The sequence below is a fragment of the Lampris incognitus genome, chromosome 8 (genome assembly GCF_029633865.1).
Source record: "Lampris incognitus isolate fLamInc1 chromosome 8, fLamInc1.hap2, whole genome shotgun sequence".
In the NCBI taxonomy this organism is placed as follows: Eukaryota; Metazoa; Chordata; class Actinopteri; order Lampriformes; family Lampridae; genus Lampris; species Lampris incognitus.
The window spans coordinates 34,612,176-34,636,195 of NC_079218.1; the positions used below are offsets into that span (position 1 = coordinate 34,612,176).

The 24,020-nt window shown below is 43.1% G+C and overlaps 1 protein-coding gene across 4 annotated transcripts in view; it reads left to right on the plus strand.

Annotated features, from left to right (window-relative positions):
* Positions 1–24,020, plus strand: part of aff4 (AF4/FMR2 family, member 4) — a 60,584-nt gene that overhangs the window by 32,188 nt on the left and 4,376 nt on the right. For 2 of the 4 annotated variants that reach the window (XM_056284607.1, XM_056284606.1), the window contains exons 3-20: positions 1,335–2,141; positions 2,550–2,588; positions 2,770–2,856; positions 3,310–3,343; positions 3,928–3,991; positions 5,185–5,277; positions 7,470–7,623; positions 11,690–12,446; positions 14,065–14,216; positions 16,337–16,422; positions 17,706–17,940; positions 18,656–18,753; positions 19,468–19,531; positions 22,097–22,233; positions 22,399–22,470; positions 22,719–22,812; positions 22,969–23,012; positions 23,578–23,795. In XM_056284607.1, coding sequence (XP_056140582.1) covers positions 1,335–2,141; positions 2,550–2,588; positions 2,770–2,856; positions 3,310–3,343; positions 3,928–3,991; positions 5,185–5,277; positions 7,470–7,623; positions 11,690–12,446; positions 14,065–14,216; positions 16,337–16,422; positions 17,706–17,940; positions 18,656–18,753; positions 19,468–19,531; positions 22,097–22,233; positions 22,399–22,470; positions 22,719–22,812; positions 22,969–23,012; positions 23,578–23,795 — 3,235 coding nt within the window. Of the gene's footprint in view, positions 1–1,334; positions 2,142–2,549; positions 2,589–2,769; positions 2,857–3,309; positions 3,344–3,927; positions 3,992–5,184; positions 5,278–7,469; positions 7,624–11,689; positions 12,447–14,064; positions 14,217–16,336; positions 16,423–17,705; positions 17,941–18,655; positions 18,754–19,467; positions 19,532–22,096; positions 22,234–22,398; positions 22,471–22,718; positions 22,813–22,968; positions 23,013–23,577; positions 23,796–24,020 lie in introns of those variants that run through there. The other 2 variants (XM_056284608.1, XM_056284609.1) reach the window with 2 other exon arrangements.

The following is a 24,020-nucleotide window of genomic DNA, read 5'->3' on the forward strand; positions in this document are numbered from 1 at the left end:
TTTTTTTGTTTTTTTAAAGTACAGTACAAAAAGTCACCCCTGAATGTCAGTCTTATTCCTATTGGATTGCTTTGTTTTATGTCTGTCTTTTAGCCAACTGTTTGATTTACTATCTGGTTCACATGCGTAGAATCACATGTCTCCTTGTGATATTTTCCAGAAAGTTATGTAATCTTCCAGTTTAAAAAAAAAAAAGTCTTTCTTTTTAGTCCCCCTCTCATGTGAATGGAAGTTTACTGTGTCCTCTGTAAAGACCATATGTGCACACAGTTGCGTCTGTGGTCTCACAGATGTAAACCCACAGAGCTGTAACGTTTTTCACTGCACAGGGCTCACAGATGCATTGATGCAAAATACGACACTGACAGTTTTTATGTGTAGAAGGCATCCGAACTCGATCTTCATTTGTTAGACACTGACAGAGACTCTCATTACAGACACTGACAGATGCTCAAAGTGAGACTTATTGTTTATGCCTGTAACTACAAAGTGAAACTGAGCCCCTCCCCTCCATTGTAGGGTAATCCCACATCCCACTACCCAACTACACACAGCCAGACCAGATCAAGCAGCACTAACATGAGGTAGCAGGTTAAAGCATGTTATGGCCAAGCGAGTTACATTTCCTGCTAACAAAAAAAAAAAGTCTTGCGTTTCCTCTGTCTCTGTGAATATGTCAAACAGACATGGGTCTGGGGCCCTGTGTGAAACTAGATATCCCCCACAGCCTGTGGTTTACCTCCTGTCATGGGCCAGTTGCTGGCCCATCCATGGGAGCCAGTGGTTTCATAATGATTGATTAACCTCTTTAGTGGAACTGTGGAAAGACCCTTATCTCCTTTCCCAGATGGGCGGGGATGGGCCTGGACAGAGTTTGAATAAGCCAATCATCTCTGTTAGCAGTTGATTAGGCCCTTCTGTATGTTCAATAGTTTGTTTTAACTCCAAACCTAGTGACACAAGGGATACAGAGATAATTTTTCACACTCCACTATTTGTTTTTATTCTGGGGTAACTGAGGGCTCATTTTGTGGATATCAGTGATTTCTCTGTAGCTGGAATTAGAACTTCAGTTTCCGTCTTTTATGCATATTTTTGATGGAAAGTAATTAACCCAAGTCCTTAAACTTTGCTCCCACTGTGGCCCACTGTTTCCCTTTCCTCTCGTCTCCTCTGCATTTCCCTCTGTTAATGCCCCTTGCTTCTTTCCGAATCCTCTTTCTCCACCCCCACCCCCCTTTAATGTGTCCCTTTCTCTGGGTCTGTTCCTCTGCTTCTTGTGTTCCTCCTGCTCTCCTCTGCTGCTCACCCCCTTTCTCTTTTTCTTCCTCCAGTCCAGTAAGGAAGATAAACTGTCCAGCCGCATTCAGAGCATGCTGGGAAATTACGACGAAATGAAGGAGCCGATTGGAGGAGACATTCCGAAGCTCGGTGGTAAACCTTCCAGCAGTGCGCCTTCGTCTGAGGAGAAGTCCGGCCAGTCCTTGTTCGGCGGGGACCAGCGCAGCAGCAGCAACAGCAACAGCCAGAGCAGCAAGTGGACACCTGTCGGCCCTGCAGCTGGCACCTCGTCCCAGTCCCAGAAACGCTCAGGTCTTCAAGGTGGGCACAGCAGCCAGCGGGGCAACGGAGGAAGCAGTAGCAGCGGTGGTAGTAGCCAAAGACACAGTGGAGAGGCACGGGAGAAGAAGTCGAGCAAGCATGGTGGAGGTTCTGAGCACTCCAAATCCCACACCTCAAGCCCCGCCAAAGGCTCTCTGAGCTCCTCTGGCAGTGGCAGTAGTCACTCCCGGGGCTCTCTGTCAGCAGAGCAACATCATGGTAAGGAGCAGCGTTACCGTTCCAAGTCTCCCCGAGACAGAGAGGCCAACTGGGACTCACCCTCACGGGTTCACACCTCATTTCCCAGTGGACAGCTATCTAGCCAGGCCTTCCCTCCATCTCTTATGTCCAAACCCAGCACCATGCTACAGAAGCCTACAGCCTATGTACGGCCAATGGATGGCCAGGAAACAGCCGAGCCCAAGAGCTCACAGGCAGAAAGCTATAGTGCACAGTCTCATAGCAGCACCATGGGGGAGATGAAGTCTAACGGCAAGGCTTCGCTGTCCAAGCTCAAGATTCCCTCGCAGCCTGTAGAGGTGAGGTTTTAGGCTCAAGGGCTTCTCTCAGTCCCTTTTCAGTTAATTCTAATCTCATCCATTTCTGTAGACTCCTGAGTTAAGGAGGGGGGAAAAAGGGAGGGAAAAGCTTTTCTAGGCCATATACTTTTTGAAAGAAAATTGTGTAGTGTACTGTTGAATGATACATGCAGTACTCGAAGGGATTTACAATGTACCTTTAAGGTTCATGTGTATAGTCCGTCTTGATCATGATGTCACTGGTTTGATGTCATTGCTATATTTTCACCCATGGCAGTGATTTTCATGAGCGGTATCAAGGACTGAGCAGGTAGCATTATAGTAGCTTATAGTATGAGTCATGGAAGCCAGCATTCACACCTGTCAATGTGTGAACATATGTGCTAAGGCTGATGTTTGTGTCTTCAGGGCTCTGGTGACGCCAACTGTGTGGATGAAATTCTCAAGGTAGGCGTTTTTCATTTGTCTAAATCTTCCCCATCTTGGCCCTAAAAAAAGGTCCTTGTAAATTTCCAAGAGTAAATTCACTCTTTCACTTTACACAGAGAATTACTTGTGTGTTGCTCCATACTACTTATTCTCCTTTTTTTAATCTATGTATTTTAAACTTTTACCCCCCCTCTTTCAGGAAATGACTCAATCGTGGCCCCCTCCGCTGACAGCCATCCACACTCCTTGCAAGACAGAGCCCTCCAAGTTTCCATTCCCTACTAAGGTCAGCATGACTGCAGTCCTCATCTGTTTACATCCAGTCCATATAATACATGAGCACAAAGTGGATGTCTCATTTTGTATCAAATGACCTCGCTCAAAATGTGAAACTAGAGCTAGAATAATCTGTCTGGCACCAGTCTATTGAGAACTTCTAATTGAATGTAATTATTTTTTCATGCCCATGAAAATTGAATCCAAGCACCAGTTCAGGGACATTTTGCCGGTTTGGGTCGATTATTGATTTGTTGCTTGATTGTAAACATTATCAGCTGCATGTTTCAAAGAGGTAGATGAGATCAGTTTAGAAAAGGAATAGTGAGAGTCATTTTTATTTACAAATAATCATTTTTCACTAGTGGATTTTAACTCCACTTTATGTAATATGGTGCAGCATGGAAAAAAGGGGGATATGTTCATGAAAGTAACTGAGAACATGGAATATTCTTTTCCTTAGGACTCCCAGCATGCAGGTTTTCCAGCCGGACACAGTGAGTACCAAGCACATTTCCATTCTCCCAATGCAAAAACACCTACAAAGGATAACAGAACACCTATACTTGAAGGCAGGTGAATCTCGATAGTATTACTTACAAACACCCTAAAATAGTCTGCAGGCTACATATCACACTATCATGGGCTGTTTAATGATACATGAGCATTTCGTTTCGACCAAGGAACTTTGTCAAAATAACAACAGATGTGGAAGTTGCACCTGTTAATGTCCATTGGTGAGCAGGTGCAGTGACCTAAGCCAGATAACTAAGGTCGTGTGATCATAGTGCATCACACAAGTTAGAAGGATAATGTGTTACAATCCAGCATACACACATTAATATAAAAATATGTGCAAAGAGAAGCTTGAGCAGCCTGTATTTGCACAGATACTTGGTGACGCAACAAGTCATTTTGTTACTATCACTTAAGAAGCTTTACATGCAGTGTGTTGGCTGTGTGTTGTTAAACGTGTGTTAAACACATTTATTCATATTTTTGCACTAGCCTATTGCAGTTAGATGTGTGTGCTCAGTCAACCTTTGAGTTTAACTCAAAGACCCTGCTTGTGTACTTTCAGAGAGATGCAGCTCTTCTAAGACCTCTAGCAGTCACCAACCTAAGACCTGTGATGACCAGTCAAAGTGAGTCCTACAGCCATAATTGTGTCAATCTTTGCCAGTCTTTTGCCCCCATTCTCACTATTCTTGATAATAATAATAACATAATAATGGTCTATTTGTATTGAACTTTTTACAACACACGTTGCTATGTTACTGGGGGGCTTAGCTGCAAATCAGCTGAAAATTAAAAGTAAAATAGGAAGAAAAAATACAGCACCGGTTGTAAGAATTAAGATGGAAAAATTAGTAAAAAGGAATTATGACCATGATATTAAAAACAAAAAACTGATGTTGCTTGTTTGAGTGCTTCAGGTACAGCATTCAAAAGGCCCTGACAGCACTCATTCATGTGACTTAACAGCGAGCAGAAGTGAGAAGGCAAATCATTTCAATTAAATCAAAATCATTAGATAGTGCTGATTGGGCAAAGTAAGTTTTGTTTTATGAAAACTGTCTCAAAAAATGTTTCTCACTAACCTAAGAAATGCAACACCTGAGTTATAGATTGTTGGGCCATCAGTCATTTCCTATTTTATGCCTCCAAATGGATGACTTTCATTTATAATGACTTCTTCAGAAAGTCTCTATTTCTGGTGGTTGCTTTTGTTAAGAATTGTGCAGCTGCCTGTATGGTCAACCGTAGTGACGGTAATAATTGGAATATTCAGTAGTGACAGTGATAATTATTAAAGAATTGATCCTTTATACATTCTGCAGTTAGGATAAAATGCTTATTTACATTACTGTGAAAGCAAACAGCACTTATTTTGCATTACATATGAGAGCTCCCAGGGGATGTCTCTGCCCCACTTTGAGAATTGCTCCTGTAGGACCCCCCCCCCCAGCTGAATACATAACCTGTACAGTCAATATCCAACCCCAACCCACTTATCTCACCTTAGCCCTCAGCCCCTTTCTTAACAAGGCATTGTTTATACACACACACACACACACACACACACACACACACACACACACACACACACACACACACACAGACAGTCCAATGTAATTATAAATGCACATTGTTTTTTTCCCCCCTTGGCATCATGTAAAGCAACTTTTCTTGTACACATTTTATAGATGTCTGTTTGAATAATGGAATATAGCTAGACTGCAATAGCTTTTATATATGTGTGTGTGTGTGTGTTTATGTATATATACAATAAAAAATGCAGATTGCTGGGATTTGAGATCCTTTCACTATGTTACAGTATGCTTGAGGATGACTTGAAGCTTAGCAGCAGTGAGGACAGTGATGGAGAACAGGACTCAGCCAAGAATGCCTCCAGGAACACATCAGCAAGGTAGAAGTGAACCCAATCAACTCATTGGATATACAACGTAGAGGACTTGGCACCCATATTTTATTGAAATCTTTTTATTTAGACCTTTTTTTGTGATATTAGTCAGCGAAATTTTTAATCCCTGTGGAAAGACTGAACAAAGATGGAAAAAAGGTGCACATGACTTCCTGCATTGGCATCACTATGTCCCCTGGGCGGTAGCCTGGAAGGAATTATGCGTTTGCGCGCGTGCGTGTCTGTCTGTGGCTAATCTCACAACCTACTGGACCTATCAGCCTAAAATCTTTTGTGTACAGTTATGACTGTATGATGAAGAACCTCTCATGGTTGCAGTGATTGAAAAGCTTCGAAAAACATTGGTTCTTGCTATCACTGTCCCCTCTCTTCATTCACTCTCTAGCTTCCTCGACCATCGCTGCTTTCTGTCACTGCCTGATCTGAGTCAACCGTGCACATGCAAAACTCACATCTACAGTTGAGTCAGATCGGGCAGCGACAATGTCAAGAACATTATTTATTTGGGTATGGGTTTTGGAAGTAAATGAGAAGTCGATCGTGTTTCGCAAACCAGCAAATCATTCACTGCTGTTCTCAGCACAGGAGAACTGGAGGAGCACTGGCTAAGCCAAAAATAATTTGCCTTATTCACTTTGCCGCCATGCCGAAGTGTCATAGCGTCCAATGTTAAAACGCCGCTGTGAAAATACAATTTCAAGAGTAGGATTAATTGCAGTCACAGCTGGAAATCATCTCGGTAGCTACAATAAAACTGAGCTTTTTTCTTACTGTTTTATGAATGAAAGTCAATCAGCCATTTGTCTTGATTCATTTCATATCATGAAAACTGTGACGGTTAAACACATTTGATGTCTTTTATATATTCATTCATTCATCATCAGCCGCTTCTCTGGGGTTGGGTCGCGGTGGCAGCAAGCTAAGTAGGGCACTCCAGACGTCCCTCTCCGCAGCAATGCCCTCCAGCTCCTCCTGGGGGATCCCAAGGCGTTCCCAGGCCAGATTGGACATGTAGTCCCTCCAGCGAGTTCTGGATCTACCCCGGGATCTCCTCCCATTTGGCCGTGCCTGGTAAACCTCCAAAGGAAGGCGCCCAGGAGGCATCCTAATCAGTTGCCCGAACCACCTCAACTGGCTCGTTTCGACGCGAAGGAGCAGCGGCACTACTCCAAGCTCCCTCCGGATGTCCGAGCTCCTCACCCTATCTCTAAGGCTGAGCCCAGACACCCTAGGAGGAAACTCATTTCAGCCGCTTGTATCTGCAATCTCACCCTTTCGGTCACTACCCAATGCCCATGACCATAGGTGAGGGTTGGAACGAAGATTGACTGGTAAATTGAGAGCTTTACCTTCCGGCTAAGCTCCTTCTTCACCACAACGGTCCGGTACAACGTCCACATTACTGCTGATGCTGCACAAATCTACCTGTCATCTCCCGCTCAATCCTACCGTCACTCATGAACAAGACCCCGAGATACTTGAACTCCTTCACTTGAGGCAACAACTCATCCCCAACCCGGAGTGAGCAAATTATGATGGCCAGATCTCTGTCATTTCGTGTGAGACTTTCGTGCCACTTTTGTGCGAGGGTCCGCCTAGAAGGCTGTACATCCACAGACTGGCAGGCAAAATGTTTTTATTAGGTAGATATTTTTAGCTTGAGCGCTGCATATTAGAAACTTTTTTTTTTCATATTTTCCGTTCTATCGGCTTGGGCCCTGCGCAAAAGTCCTATATTGACAGGAAAAACACTTTTTTTTTCCTGTCCGTGTGTGCGTGTATTTCCCTTCTCTCAGTGGGTGAAAAAAGGGGTAGTTTGTCGCCAAGTTCAAACACCAGAGAAGGGGAGATACGTCCGTCTGGCAGAGATCTACACTCTGAGTGTACTCCTCTAGTTAAATATTGTAATTTGTAAAACAATTTTACTCCTGTTTTTCTGATGTATGGTTGAAATTATGTCTTAGTTAATGATGGGAATTGATAACAGTACTCAGCCTTTCTCTTATTCTCTTGAAGTAACCGTTGTTTGGTAACCTCCAAAGAATGTCTTTTTTTTTTTTTTTTTTTTTTTTACAGGTTGATGCATTGCCACCAAAATAGTGAAAAACTGATGTGTAGTAAACTTCATACTAGATGTTTAATATTATGTAAAGCATACCTCTTGTCTGCCTCCACAGTAACAACAGTAATAACAGTGAGGGAGCGGACCACTCGAGGGATGACTCCAGCAGTCACAGTGGCTCAGAGAGCAGCTCAGGCTCGGACAGTGAGAGTGAAAGCAGCTCAACAGACAGCGAGGCCAATGAACCACCACGACCCGCCTCTCCTGAGGTACTGGTTGACTTTCACTTCCTGTAAGGTTGTACTTGCTGTGCAAGCCAGAGTGCAATCTTGCAAGTTGATCACGTTGATCTTTCTCGGGAGATGTCTGGCCTTCCTGTCACGAATAGTTATTTCAGAAAGGGGGGTGTCGGTCTAACAAAGCTTTGGAGACTTCCTAGCGGGTTATGTACTTAAGAAGTGACACTGCAGAATTGTTGACAACAGTGTCGGAGATGGTCATAAATCTTACAGTTAGAATTGATTTCAATGACAGTTGTAAACACACTTTTGTATTATACACTTGTCATGTGACTTGATATGACTTCCTTGATGGAGCTGAACCTTCATCACTGTCATTGCTGTTAAAAATTCTGCTGTGGTGGGTCTCATTTGTAGTTCCATGGAATTCTCCAAAGCTGTGGTAGGACCATCCACAAGGCTTAAAAATAACTTTTCCTCTGGTAGCTTTGGTGCTACAAACATAGTCAGTTGGGAGCTCCTTTTTTACTTAACTGTGCAGTGCAAGTGCTTATGACTTGTCATGTACTAGCCTTACTCGACATGTACATATACAGATGGTGACAAATTAAAGGAAAAAATGTGAATGCTTGACCCCTACAGTGAGGGAGTCTGGGGGCTCAGTTGTATGTGGGGCATTTTCCTTGAATGGTTTGGTTCCACGTGTCTCCTTAGAGCGAAGGGTCAATGTAAATGATAAAACATTTTTATCCTGATGGGAGTGTCTTATGGCAGTGGGGGTGGGGATTGTTGGCACCAGTGGGGAGGAAGATTGTGGTTTAGCATCGGCTGGAAGCAGAGAGGAGGCGCAGTATAGTGGTGTTGGAGAAGCTCCGGTTGCCATGCTGGCCCAAGAGCCTGATCCCGTGGCTCAGCGGGGGAGGATAAAGGCTCTGCAATCAGGCCAACTTGCCTCAGGTGTGTCCTCCTCCCCACTGGTGCTAACAAGCCCTACCCCCACTTCCACAGGTGTCTTCCAGGATGAAAATGCCCCCCCTCCACAGGGCGTGAGGGGCGTCACCAAATGGTTCAATGAGTGTGAAAATGATGTAAATCATGCTATGGCTTTCGCAGTCACCAGATCTCTACCCAACTGAACACCTATGTAAGATTTTGGACCGACAAGTTAACAGCGTACTTCCACCACCATTATCAAAACACCAAATGAGGGAAAATCTTTTGGAAAAATCATGTTCCATCCCTCCAGCAGAGTTCAGAGACTTGTAGAATCTATGACGAGACGCATTGAAGCTATTTTGGAAGCTTGTGATGGCCCAACACCTTACTAAGACACTTTATGGTGGTTTTTCCTTTAATTTGTCACCCGTCTCTATATTTATTGTCTTCTGTTGATCTATTACGCTGGTCAGTAGTCAATTTATAAAATGTAACCATTTTACAAGGTGGAAGGCAGGGACAATTATCCATGATGGGCCATTATGGAATTGTTCTACTAAACATATGCCTCAAATTTTTCCTACACCGTGTATTTAAAAATTCTATAAAAATGCAGACTAAATGTTTTTGACTTGTCTGATCTAGTTGAGTTCTTTGGCATCATGGGACTTCCTTTTTGTGTTATACAGAATGAAACCTTTTCAACTATATATTAATTTCTTGTAAGCTATCTCGCAGCAAAATGTATCACTGGTTCCCCTTAAGTCACTTATCATGTCCTCAGAAGTGCCCCTTTGTAGCTCTGTCTCCTCCGTTCCATAGCCTCAGTTTTTCTTTTGAGGAACTCTGTTAAGGAGCCCTTGATTTTACTCATAAGGTTGTTGTTTTTTCAACAGCTAAGATATATTTTTCAAATAAATTTTCAAGGTAAACATGAGAGAGGCCATGACAAAGAGGAAGGAGCAAGTGAGAGGACAAAAGGTGCTGATCATATGCTTCAGGAGTTTCTTTGGTAGACATAAGAACAACCAAATGCAAAAATATCAGCACATTATCTTATTTTTAGATTTATCAATGTACGTCAGGTAAATTTTAGAAGATGTATAAAAAATTTGCATTTTTAAAAGAACAGTAACATTTGCAACCATTTTAGTCAGTTTAGAGCCCTGGCCAACTTTCTGAACAGGCGCCCTCACAATTAGATGGATGCCAGGCCCCATCTCCTTAGAGATCAATCTGACAGACTTTGGGAATTGGCTTCACGTGCTCAATAATGACAGTGTCACCTACTTTTGTAGGGGTGGGGGGATCAATACAGAATAGTATTGTGATATTTTGCGTGGCAATATTGTATCGATACATGGATGCCAAGTATCGATCTTTTATTATTTACACTGATCAGCCAAACAAAATTAAAACCACTTGTCTAATATTGTGTATGTCCCCCTCGTGACTCCAAAACAGCTCTGACTCATTGAGGCATGGACTCCATAAGACCTCTGAACGTGTCCTCTGGTATCTTGTACCAAGACGTTAGCAGCAGATCCTTTCTGTCCTGTAAGTTGCAAGGTGGAGCCTCCATGGATTGGACTTTTTTTTCCAGCACATCCCACAGATGCTCGATCGGACTGAGATTTGGGGAATTTGGAGACTAGACCAACCCTTGGAAGTTTTGTCATGTTCCTCAAACCATTCCTGAACAATTTTTGCAGTTTGGCAGGGTGCATTATCCTGCTGAAAGAGGCCACTGCTATCAGGGAATACCATTGCCATGAAGAGATGTGCTTGGTCTGCAACAATGTTTAGGTAGGTGGTACATGTTAAAGTAACATCCACATGAATGCCACGACCCAAGGCTTCCCAGCAGAACATTGCCCAGAGCATCACTCTGCTGCCGCTGCCAGCTTGCCTTCATCCCATAGTGGATACTGGTGCCATCTCTTCCCCAGGTAAATGACGCACACGCACCTTGCCGTCCACATGATGTAAACGAAAACGTGATTCATCAGACCAGGCCACCTTCTTCCGTTGCTCCGTGGTATGGTCCAGTTCTGATGCTTACATGCTCATTGTAGGCACTTTCGGTGGTGGACAGGTGTTATCATGGGCACTGTGACCGGTCTGCGGCTATGCAGCCCCATATGTAGCAAGCTGCTATGCACTGTGTTTTCTGACACCTGTATCATAGCCAGCATTAACTTTTTCAATTTGAGCTACAGTAGCTCTTCTGTGGGATCCTACCAGGTGGGTTAGCCTTCGCTCGCCACTCGTATCAGTGAGCCTTGGGCGCACATGACCTTGTCACTGGTTCCCCAGTTGTTCTTCCTTGGACCATTTTTGGTAGGTACTGGCCACTACATACAGGGAACACCCAACAAGTCTTGCCATTTTGGAGATGCTGTGACCCAGTTGTCTAGCCATCACAATTTGGCCCTTTTCAAAGTCGCACAGGTCCTTCACTCTCGCCCATTTTTTCAGCTTCCAACACATCAACTTCAAGAACTGAGTGTTCACTTGCTGCCTAATATATTCCACCCCTTGACAGGTGTCATTTTAATGAGATGATGTTATTCACTTACCCGTCAGTGGTTTTAATGTTTTGGCTGATCGGAGTAAATTGCAAATACGAATTAAACTTTTTGGTACAGTGCTAGAATAATAAAATCAATTGCTTTTTTTAGTCCGCTAGATGGTGATGCTGAGATTTTTCTGTTGAGGTCATATATAAAACAGATGTTGATAAAGTTTTCCTTTGGGGACACAATTCACAGTCAAAAAAAGGTAATATATCGCAGTATATGTATCGCAATACTCTGCATATCGTAATTTTTTTTTAAAATCGCTATACCATAGTATTGTGACTTTAGTATCATGATAATATTGTATCGTGGGGCCTCTGATAGTTCCCATCCCTACTATTTTTTGGGGACAGCCAAAACAGGTCTGTTCTCTTGATACCCTTATCTGAGGAATGCGGTGTTCTATAAATTTAGTATCTACCATTTCTGTCTTTTAATCTGGGCTCTAAACTGGGATACTGTTGTTCTAGGATTGTATTATTTTGACAAAGGCCTTGTAGTGTTTTGTTTTTTTTCCTCTTCCCCCTAATGAAACAATTTCTTTTTACAAATTATTCCCCCCAATCCCTTTGGCCCTGTAGCCCGAGCAGCGCATGGCCAACAAGTGGCAGCTGGACAACTGGTTAACAAAGGCCAAGCAGTTCTCGCCAGCTTCCCCAGTAGACAACAATAATGTTCCCACCAAGTACAAGAAGGAGGGCCGGGACAACGGTTCAGGACGAAGCTACAGCGGCCAGGGTGGGGGATCCAAAGATTCAGGGGCACCCACACCAAGCAGGGACCTACGGGCGGGACAAAAGGGTGCCGACGGTGGCCGTGGCCGGCAGAAATCCCCAGCCCAGAGCGAAGGTGGCGCTGGACAGCGAAGAACTGTGGGTAAAAAACAACCAAAAAAATCAGAGAAGCCACCTGTGGTGGAAGAGCCAAAGGGGGGACTTAAGGTAGAGAGTGAGCCCACTCCAGAGATACCCCCTCACCGGCCAAAGGCTGCCACAAAGGGTTCACGAAAACCCAGCATAAAAAAAGAACCCAAGTCATCTCCAAGGCCTACTCCGGCAGCCACGACTGCTTCAGCGGACAAACGCAAGGCCAAGGCACCTACCAAGACTTCTCAGAAGTCCCGTGAGTTTGTGGAAACGGACTCTTCCTCGTCTGACTCAGAGGAGAATGACAGCATTCCATCTTCCTCACAGACGCCCAAGTACACAGAGAGTATCCGGACTCCTGTGTGCGTCTTCTCTCCCATGGAAGAAAAGGAGCTCTTATCCCCACTCAGTGACCCAGAAGAGCGCTACCCTGCCAGACAGCCCCAGCAGCAGGTTCTCCTGGTGAAGATAGGCAAGTTGTACTTTTACCATAATTTAAATTGAGATCTGCTTTTTCATGGAGTAAGACTGTTCATTAGACTTGTCAAGGCCATCATGTTTCATAATGGCTCTCAAGGTTTAGAAACGCCTTTGCTCATATGAGACTGTATTAATACCTGCAAGCAGCATCACATGGTTGTGCGGTGACAGTAACTCGTTCACACTATTGTTGCTTCTTGATCAGGATGCTGTGGGTGTTATTGGGATCCTTTATTCATTTAACTAACTTGCTCAAGCAACAATGTGAGCTTTATAGGGATATGTGTGATAAGACCAAAATCTCATATCCCGATATAGGTCATTTCATATCCAGATAACAATGCATATAGCACAATGAATAAATAGTTTTTGGTCCGTCCCTCCTCACCCCTGTCCGCTCCTCCCCACCATGTGCACACGCTGTCCCTGTGCGTGTGCGTGCACCCAACGTTCACTGAACAACAGAACAGAGGAGAGTAGCGTGACCATAAATGACATCAAAATGCAGTGAAACTCTCACAGAGCTTAAATGAAACAAGTGCACATAACTTAGGTAATAAACATAGTCTCTACTGCATTTATGGTCGTGTCAGTTTCTTGGCTCCTCTCTTCTGCTCTGTTTCACCACGGGTGGGGCTCAGCCCCACTACACATGGAGCGGAGGAGAGACGGACAGCGATGGAGAGTTGACAACAACTACACTAGTTCCATTACTGTAAGTGCAATAAAAGCTTTGCTAGTAAAAAGACAATAAGAGTAATTTATTAATGTAATCTGTGCAAAAGTTGGACAGACTGCAAATGATAAAAACTATTGCCATAAAGAGTGATTTGTGACACAATGAAATAAACAATAAAGTAAACACGATAGACATTTTTCTATCAGCACATGGTGTGTATATATCACGCTATATATTGTGTGCCGATAGTATATATCGCACAGTCCTAGTGCTTTACATTTGGAAATGACTAAATGCTGAAATTTAGTTGATATTACCCATGTTGCTCCAATACCACATGCACTGAGAATACCACCAGTCCCCACCAAATCAACTGTAGTTGTATATAGCCCTGAAACGGTTAGTTTCAGCTTTACATACAATGAAAATGAGGTAGATACAGTAAACCACCTTGGATGACACACACTATTCTAAAACCTTAAGTTCAGATAAGAGGAGACTTCAGGAAAAAAAAAAACCTTTCAGAAAAAAATTGGAGAAACCTCAGGAAGAGTACCAGAGGAGGGACTCCTCCTCCGGGATTGGGTGTGCAATAGGTGTTGAGTGGGTAAGATAGACGATGGGAAAACAGATTTATAGATAGAACACTTAGTTACTACATTTGGTTGTAATGAATCAAGACAAAAAAAGAAAGTGGAAGCTGGTACAACACTGTATCCAAAGATATGGAGAGCATCCTTCCCAAATGTCACCACAGAGCCGTACTGTCCCTTGCAGCATCACCCACAAACCTAGTGCTTATTAAGTGTTTTGTGCAATTGTTTTTACTTGCCTCACTGGATTGGATTTTGCACATTGCTCAACTTTTTTTTCATTTTGATTAAATTTAACTCTTTTTCTGTTCAACTCTACTTAAAACTATTTTCTGCAGATCTGAGCTTGTTATCTAGGATTCCAGGGCGACCCTACAAGGAGCCAGTGGAGATCAAAGTTGAGAGGGATGACTTACTGGACAGGGACGGCAAAGACTTCAGCAAGCAAAGCTCTGAGAAGAGCTCCAGTAAAGGCAAAAGGAAACACAAGGTAAGGGTCCTAATGTTTCATATTTTAAGAGCTTTGTTCGCTTGTTACACTGTGAGAAGGACTACTTGTTGACTCTATGGCTTTGAGAATGTATCCTCGTCATTGAGAACAAAACTGGGAATGGAATCATGTTTGTTACTCTTAGCCTGTTTTAGTTCAATATGACAAGTTGTAATGATGTAAGGCTGGTTTTCTGCCCTCTTAAATTACAGTTGTAACTCTATTTTGAGTCATGAATAGTTCAGCTAGTATAACTAGGTGAGGTTAAACTTCAATGTCACATCAACATGCTAAATAGACTAAGCTGACTGTAGCTTAATTACCTTTAATCGGATGAAGTGTGCTTTTTGATTGTTGCTAGTGCAGGGCAGTGTGTGTGTGTGTGCGCGCATCTGTGCGTGCGTGGGGGGGGATTCGATTCAGTTTTGGTGGATTTTTGTAAATGTCAATTTTGATTATAATTTCATTCATTTATTTTGATTATGACCAGCATTTTCATCCACAGTTTATCATCAAATTACCATCAATTTTAGCCAATATTTACAGACTTTATGAATGTAAACCAAACTTTTTTCAGTATCAAAATAAATTAAAAACTTATTCAGCCGTCGGCACATTCAGACTATCACTAAGAGCTCACTCAGTTAATTTGAAAATGTAGAATTATTTACCAGAGGGTATGTTCTAGTTGTCGGGGCATCACACCGCTCAGCCTCCCTGGGAAAGTCTACTCTAGGGTGCTGGAAAAGAGGCTCCAACTGATTGTCGACCCTCGGATTCAGGAGGAACAATGCGGATTCCATCCTGGCTGTTGAACAACGGACCAACTCTTTACCCTTGCAGAAATGCTGAGGGAGGCATGGGAGTTCGACCAGCCAGTCTACATGTGTTTTGTGGACTTGGAGAAGGCTTACGACCATGTACCTTGGGGCACTCTGTGGGGGATTCTGCGGGAGTATGGGGTACCGGGGCAGTTGCTATCAGCCATCCGGTCCTTATATAACCAAAGTGAGAGCTGGGTCCACATTCTCGGCACAAAGTCAAACATGTTTTCGGTGGGTGTCAGACTCCGCCAAGGTTGTCGCTTGTCTCCGATTCCGTTTGTGATATTCATGGACAGGATATCAAGGTGCTGCCAAGGTGAGGAGTGTGTCCATTTTGGGAACTTCAGAATTGCATTTCTGCTCTTGCAGATGATGTGGTTTTGTTGGCTTCATCAGAACGTGACCTCCAGCACACACACGGGCGGTTTGCAGCTAAGTGTGAAATGGCCGGGATGAGAGTCAGCAACTCCAAGTCTGGGGCCATGGTTCTCTACTGGAAATAGTGGATTGCTCACTGTGGGTTGGGGATGAGTTGTTGTCTGAAGTGAAGGAGTTCAAGTATTTCAAGGTCTTGTTCACAAGTGACGGTAGGATTGAGCGGGAGATTGACAGGCGGATTGGTGCAGCATCAGCAGTAATGCGGACGTTTCACCGGACCGTTGTGGTGAAGAAGGAGCTGAGCTGGAAGGCAAAGCTCTCAATTTACCAGTCAATCTTCGTTCCAACCCTCACCTATGGTCATGAGCTTTGGGTAGTGGCCGAAAGGGTGAGATCGCAGATATAAGCGGCTGAAAAGAGTTTCCTCTGTAGGGTGTCTGGGCTCAGCCTTAGAAAAGGGCGAGGAGCTCGGAGATCCAGAAGGGAGCTTGGAGTAGAGCCGCTGCTCCTTCACGTCGAGACGAGCCAGTTGAGATGGTTCGGGCATCTGATAAGGATGCCTCCTGGGTACCTTCTTTTGGAGGTTTTCCGGGCATGTCCAAATGGGAGGAGACCCCCGGGGTAGACCCAGAACTCGCTGGAGGGACTACATGTTCAATCTGGCCTGAGAATGTCTTGGGATCCCCCAGGAGGAGCTGGAAGGTGTTGCTGGGGAGGGATGTCTGGAGTGCCCTACTTAGCTTGCTGCCACTGCGACCCGACCCTGGAGAAGCGGCTGTTGATGAGATGAGAATTAATTTAGTTTTCATACTGTTGAACACCAAATGTATTGTTCCCTTCTGTGTTTTCAAAAAAAATTTGTATTACATGTTAGTGTATTAACTTGATGGCTTTTTTCTTCCTTTCGTCTACTTTCAGAATGATGATGAAGGTGCCAAGCCTGACAGCAAGAGGTCCAAACTAGATGACAAGTCTTTGTCTCAACCTAAAAACAACAGTAAAGAGTGAGTCTTCTCTCTTTCCAGTCCACTCCCCTCTTAACTCTTGAGTGTATAATTCTGGTTCATGCCCTCCTTGGACCTGTAGCTGATGCTGGGTGCATGGGGGAGGCAAAGTGTATTTCTTCTACATTTATTAAAATAATCTTTTAATATACAATACTTGATAAAACAATGTTATCAAGTGCTTAAAAAACGAGGAAAATGAAAACCATTGTAACAGATTAAATAAACGGATAAAAACTGTTTGGTTAATCAATATAAGGATGAAAGAATAAGTGATTCACAGGCAGGGGAACAAGGCAACAACAATCAAGAGCCTAGAACTATCAAAAGGCCTAATGATAAAAGAACGTTTTAAGATTTTGAGGATGACACAGACTGAACCTGTACAGCAGAGCAACATAGGGCCTTAAATGTCGAACAAGCAGGATTTATCGTTTGCGGTTTGTAAACACAACATTCAAAGTTGACCCCTCCTTCCCGGCTCAACGACACTAGAAGCGCACGTCCCCTGACTGCCATTGCCAGAATAGATCCCAATGTACAGGCCAACTCTGCGTCGCTCTTCATTCCCATCCTCTCCTTCAGTGTTTGCCAGCGGTTGAAAGCCAACGCCAGATTCACTCTCGTTTTGGAACGAACTTTGTCTATTTGAAGTTTGGCCTCGCTATATTTGCGTCTTTTCAGCGCTGTGTCCGCTGTTATAGTAGCTTCCTGTTGGTTGCGTGCTTAGGCTGAATCTTGCACCTGGTCACTACGTTTTTATAGAGTCCCGCTGCCCAAAGGTTAACGTCCAGAAACGTTCCGTACACCACAAAATAAGAAAATACAGGCAGAGGACAAGGTCTATGCCGATACAGACACCGCCACACACGTCTAGTGGGTCACAAGTGACAATTGAGAGGGATTATTTTTGTATGAGTCTATACATTGATTTTTAGGAAAATCCTACTCGTTCTACTTTTAAGAATGATTGATGTAATTCTCCATTTACCTCAGTCACCCTTCAAAAATAATTTTATGGACAAAAAAGGTGGACTTTAAAGGGGGAATTCAGAGATGTGGTCTGTTAACATTATTGCAGCCTCCGCAAGATCAGCAGTTACCCCCTTTATGTGGTTTCTTTTCACTTCCTATCTATTATACGTCAATATTTCATGAGAGTGTCGAGGGTTGAAGGGGAAATCTAATAACGGGACAGTTTTGTTCATATTTTTTAAGATAACTTTGTTAAACACCCCTGTTGTGTCAAAGGTTGATTATAATGACAAATCAAATTCCACCAGGTCTAAGAGTTCTCTGGAGAAGAAGGAAGATCCGGCTCCGTCACCTTCCATGTCGGGTCTTCAGCGGATGCCCAAGGCTGAGCACCAGAGTAGGAAGAGGACAAACAGCCAGTCTTCCACCTCTCTGTCCAGTGGAACCGGCAGCGGGAAGGAGGGGAGCCACAGTACCAAGTCCACCTCCACCTCCAAACACAGGAAGGGAGAGGACAAGGGACGCAGCAACCGTGATGGAAAGGTACATATATTGATCTCCTTGGAGAGCTAGCTTAGCGTGCCTGGCCCCATTTCTGGCTGTGGTTCCACTGGTATTTGTGGCAAACGAAACCAAGTTGTGTGATCATTTAACAAAGTGCAAAAACAAAAAAAAGGCCTGGACAGCATCGTTGGCACTCTGACTTGCCCCCTGTTCCAAATACCTGAAATATTTTTGACACTAACTTAACAATGTTAATAATGAAGCAAGCAGAAGTTGAGAGGGGAAAATTGGTCGTGGCTTTCCTGTCAAACTCAGTCGTGTATACACACACACACACACACACACACACACACACACACACACACACACACACACACACAGAGTCGGTACAGGTAGATGTTAAAACACAGATTCCTGTAGCCAGGGTGTACACAGTGGAGTTAAGTGCTAGAGAAAGTGACAGCATTTTTTTCCCTCCAAGTGTATGTATTTGCATGCCAGTATTTACACCACTTGGATATTTAAATGTTCGTTCATCACTTCACACATCACTCTTGCTCATTTGTCATTGAGCGAATTGCTTACTATTTTGTCCTGCAGGTACATGATAGCTATAAGAAACACCTCTGACATTTGCAGCTCTCATCTCCGTCACTCACCATCTTCAATGGCTGCATCCATTAGTTCAAAACCACCCACCACCCCCACTGATACTTTAATCCCCTTTCTTCACTGCCCCTCTCTTCTCCTTCAGGAGAAATCCTTGAAGGGGTGTGATAACCAGCTGGCCGTTCCTCCGCTCTCTATGGACAGCTCCAAGTGTCAGAGATCCAAACTCTCATTTGAAGACAGGTAAGAGGATCTCGTTCCACTGCGTATAACCCCTCAGCAGGCAATATACAGCACACATGGGGTGGCTCTAGAGTTGCCTTTGATGCTAAGAGTGCTGGGAGGATAGGGTGGGGTAGGGGTCAGGAGGCAATGTGCCAGTGTGGAATATAGATTTATTTATTTTTTTACTTTAAAAATCAAAAAAGGGAAATCTACGCCCTTGAATAAATACGTTGCTGGATTTATTTGTCTGAAATGGAGAATATACAGTTTAATAAACTTGGACTTTTGGATTGCCTTATTTAAGGTTGACACCTTGGAGAATCTTGTTTTTATCCAGGGTTATTTTCCTAGCACATGATCCTCTTCAGTTTTTGCTACAGTAATTTTAAATAAAATGAAAAATAACAGGGAGCCCCTGATAGGAAGTGCTGCCCTTTTCATGTTCTGCCAGGGAAACATCATAGCCTCATTTGTGTTTGGTGTATTGTAGTTACAGAGGACTTACTAGAGGGATGGGTAGATGGACAGGGAATGCAAAGGGGTGTTTAACGAGTGCTTTTGAAGCACAGAGGAAGTGAGTGCAATCCTTGAGCTGTAGCGTGTAGACATGCTTTTAAAACCTCTGTAAAAAGTTGGAAAAAAGCAGTTGGTTCTAGTTTGTGTTTCTTTGCATGGTTCATGAAAAACCTTTCTTAAAAAAAAAAAAAAAGAATTTATGCTCTTGCATTTCAGGGTCCATTCTGCTGATCACTACTTACAAGAGGCCAAGAAACTTAAACACAATGCAGATGCACTGGTAAGACCCTGCTGTAATTTTGCTGTATATACAGGTAATATACTTAGTGCTGCTAGGTATATACAGATATCACCTGTTTGTGACTAGTTTTTTTTTCCATAACTTCACACTGTGTACAGAAAGATCTCTTATCAAACCATAATCCATTACCTTCTTGCAATTTATATGTTGAAGCATTTTGATTAACTTAGTCACACAGATATACTTTTTTAGATGATCTCATACTTAAGTTCTTTCTTACCTTAAAACACATTCCAGGCCCTAACGTTCAGCATCCCAACAAGAAAAAACATTGTGCAAACCTATAGGGTGGTATAATATTAACTTGATCATGAAGGAACAGCGTATGCAGCACCAGCAGTTGCATGCACAGTGGGGCGGGGGTGGGGGGATAACTGAAAATGTGTGTTGTTACTCATAATTCCAGCCTTTTATGTGGCGTCAAAGCCTGATGACTTTGCGTGGAAGTTAGTTCCAGTTCATGGAATAAATGTCTAAATTTGGGTGACTGATTGCTACAGGAAGGGGTGTGGGACACAGAGGACCGCTCATACAGTTTTGTATGGCATCATCTTATATACTATTGTGACAACACCCTTGCTCTTAATTAATTAAATGAGAACACTTTGTTCCATTATCTGCTGTATTTTTCCATCTTACTTCTTGGTGGCCCAAAAAGTTGTTGGTACACCATAGCTGACACTTTTCCTAAACCTCAAGTTTCTGTGAGCATTTCAATAATGATCCATGCATTAAAAGATAACCTTAATTGAAGGGTGTCGGGGTGGCGTGGCGGTCTATTCCGTTGCTTACCAACACAGGGATTGCTGGATCGAACCCCCATGTTGCCTCCAGCTTGGTCGGGTGTCCCTACAGACATAATTGGCCATGTTTGCAGGTGGGAAGCCAGATGTGGGTGTGTCCTGGTCACTGCACTAGCGTCTCCTCTGGCTGATCGGGGCGCCTGTTCGGGGGGAAGGGAAACTGGGAGCAAAAGCGTGATCCTCCCACATGCTACGTCCCCCTGGCGAAACTCCTCACTGTCAGGTGAAAAGAAGTGACTTGCAACTCCACATGTATCGGAGGAGGCATGTGGTAGTCTGCAGCCCTCCCCGGATCAGCAGAGGGGGTGGAGCAGCGACCGGGGCAGCTCGGAAGAGTGGGGTAATTGGCCGGATACAATTGGGGAAAACATTAAAAAAAAAAATAATAATAATGGAAAACTTAAATGCTTTAGTTACCTGGTCCAGAGGTCACTTTATTTTATGGGGATTACTAGTTACCAAAGTCAGCTGTGTTATATTCCATTCTCGGACTCTTAAAACTGAATATCAGCTGTTTAGCCCCTTTCCAGAGAGGCTTTATTGTATTTTGGACATTTTAAAAGAAAAAGGATGTTGGGTACTGGCTCAAGTTTGTCAGGTGTAAGACAAATCCACGCCACATTAAATGCTATGTGCATTGTAACCCTGCCTTGGCTCTTGTTAAGATTTGAGAAAGTAGTGCAGGATTTCCTTCAAGAAAATGGTTGGTGGAGGGTCCAAGTGCCTCAGAGGAAGGAGCGGTAGCACGATGTGATGCAATAAGCAGCAGTGCCATGGTGTGCCCTAACCAATCTGGTGATAAGCCCATTTAGATATGTTTGCTCAAGGGACAGTTTAAATGTTAAATATTTGAGTCTACCTCAGATCCTCTTTGTCCTTTGTAGTCTTGTCCTCATTATTGCTCCTTTTTTCATTTAGCCACTTTTTTTTTACTTTGTTTATTAAGTTTTACATGAAAATAATAGGGTGCCACCAGTGCATTACAAATTTTTTTTTATCCATTTAGCCTCTTTTTTATTGATATTTTACAGGACATTGGTTATTTTTGAAAATGTGCATGATAAATTTGACTCCTATAAGGTTGATGATGTGCTATGAAATGTGGCTGTTGAGCATGCGGCAACAAACAAACCCTTCTTTGACAGATTAAATTTCATATCAATTCAGTATGTTCTGTTTTATATTGCCATCAGCCATATTCAGGCTGGGCAGTCCATTTAAGACTTCAGCTGATGTGATGGTGGTCATTTAAATGTCTCGGTTTCAGTTGAAGAGCTGCCGTTTCTTATCCTAGTTTGTTCCTTGCAGTCTTCCCCAGCTGATAATTTTTCTGATGTTGCCTCTGACATGGTTCTGTTGTTTTTTTATTTCCCCTTATGTTTCTCTTTGATGCTGGCTAGCGTAAAATTTGCCTCGAACTTCTTCTTTTTGAGGTCTATTTAGTAGGCCTGAGAAATAGCTTTCACACATTACACACAGCATTTGCTGCGTCAACAACAAACTCGGGGATTTTTTTTTTACATTTTTTTTTTAGGTGTGTTTCATGTTGTGTTGGATTAAAAACATACTGATTTTTCTGATGTTACTGGAGGTGCTCGGGAGTTCAACAAAGATGCTGCGCCCCAGCTATAAATGGTTCTGGGAAACTATTTCATTAAAATGACCCAAAATGTTCTAACTCGAGATCATTCATTTGAAAACTCAGTTTATTTCCGCTATTTTCATTTCCATTCTTGTACAGTTGGACCGATTTGAGAAGGCAGTCTATTACCTGGATGCTGTGGTGTCATTCATTGAGTGCGGCAACGCACTGGAAAAGAGTGCCCAGGAGGCCAAGTCTCCATTCCCTATGTACGCAGAGACGGTGGAGCTCATTAAGTAAGGACAAATGAACTTGTTAGTGACATCAACATCCACTGTTCTGATTTTAAACAGCATAAGCCACATAGTACGCTTGAAGTGTGGCATGACAAAAGGGATAAATTACTGGCTCAGAAGCGTTTTTGGTTAAAGCAACTGAACTGAACGTTTCTTATATTTCAGATATACAATGAAATTAAAGAGCTACATGGCCCCAGACGCTACTTCAGCGGACAAAAGACTAGCTGTACTGTGGTATGCCTTTCCACTGACACACCTTGAGAAATAATTCATTTCATGTGGCTGAGGAGTCATCCCTTTTCCTCAGCCTTTAGTTCAAAGTGCATTTAAGGCCTGATGAGCTGAATGTGTACTTGTCATGCATTTGTACCTCAGAAATGTCCTATATGACCTAGGCTGACATCTTAACCTCTTTGGTCTTTCCACTACTGAATTACAGCTAACTGATCCTCCTCCTTTCTTTGGCTTACCTTTTTCCCCAGTCTGAGATGTCAGTCCCTCCTCTATTTACGCTTGTTCAAACTCAGGAAGGAGAGTGCACTAAAATACTCTAAAACCCTCACCGAACACCTAAAGGTAGTCTGAGTCACCTTCTAAATATTAAAGTCACTTGTCTTATGGTAAATTCCATGAATGAGGTTTGGCGTTAAACACCATATGAATGTCTGGACAATCATTAATTAGCCAATAATAAGTGACATTACTCGTTTTATTTGTATTTTCCCCACCTAGAACTCTCTGAGTAACACCCAGGCCCCCTCCCCAGGAATGGGAAAGTAAGTGATTTTTTTTTTTCCTCCATGATAATAAACTTCTGGGGTGTTTGAGAGTAACATCATTATTATTGTTTGAAATTTTGTTTCATATTCTTTTATTAATTCCCAGTGAAAAATGGGATCATTGCTGTAAGAGACAACATACCGTGGTGCTTGAAAGTTTGTGAATCCTTTAGAATGTTCTCTATTTCTGCATAAATATGACCTAAAACATCATCAGATTTTCACACAAGTCCCAAAAGTCGATAAAGAGAACCCAATTAAACAAATGAGACAAAGGGTCATAGCTTGTGGATTGATACATTTATGGGAATAAAGAATGGTCTCAAACAGTACAACTTGGTTGATGGGCTTATTGCCCAGCTGCCACTAGCACTTGATAGGTTGTGGAAGGACATAAATCATGAAGTCCAACCAAGAAAGATGGTCTGGAAAACGAAATTTGTAAGAACCTCTGTTATGACCAGGTGTGTTAACAAATAATGTGGCAAGATTTCCATTTTATGTGGTAGTATATAAACCAGCTGTCTCAACCTCCCTGCCCTTTGTCTTCCTGTCAACACAGTAAGGCGGCTGGTATGCCCTCCCCGGTTTCCCCTAAGCTGTCTCCAGGCACGGCCGGCAGCTACTCCTCAGGAAGCAGCAGTGGAGGCAGCAGCTCATCAGTGACCATACCTCAACGTATCCACCAGATGGCCGCCAGCTATGTCCAGGTCACCTCCAACTTCTTGTATGCCACTGAGGTCTGGGACCAGGCTGAACAGTTGGCAAAGGAGCAAAAAGGTAAACAAATGGTCTGACCCTCCCTTATCCTTGTATTTTATTTTTATGTATTTATCAATTGGTCCCAGACCTGTGCAGTTGCTTTTCTTTCTTTGTTTTTCTTTGTTTTTCTGTTTCTTTCTTCTTCTTTTTTTTTTGTTTGTTTGTTTGTTTTTTTGTTTCTTTGACAGGAGAGTGGACTCTTACTACATGAATGTAAAGGGGCACAGGGGAAGGAGTATCTCC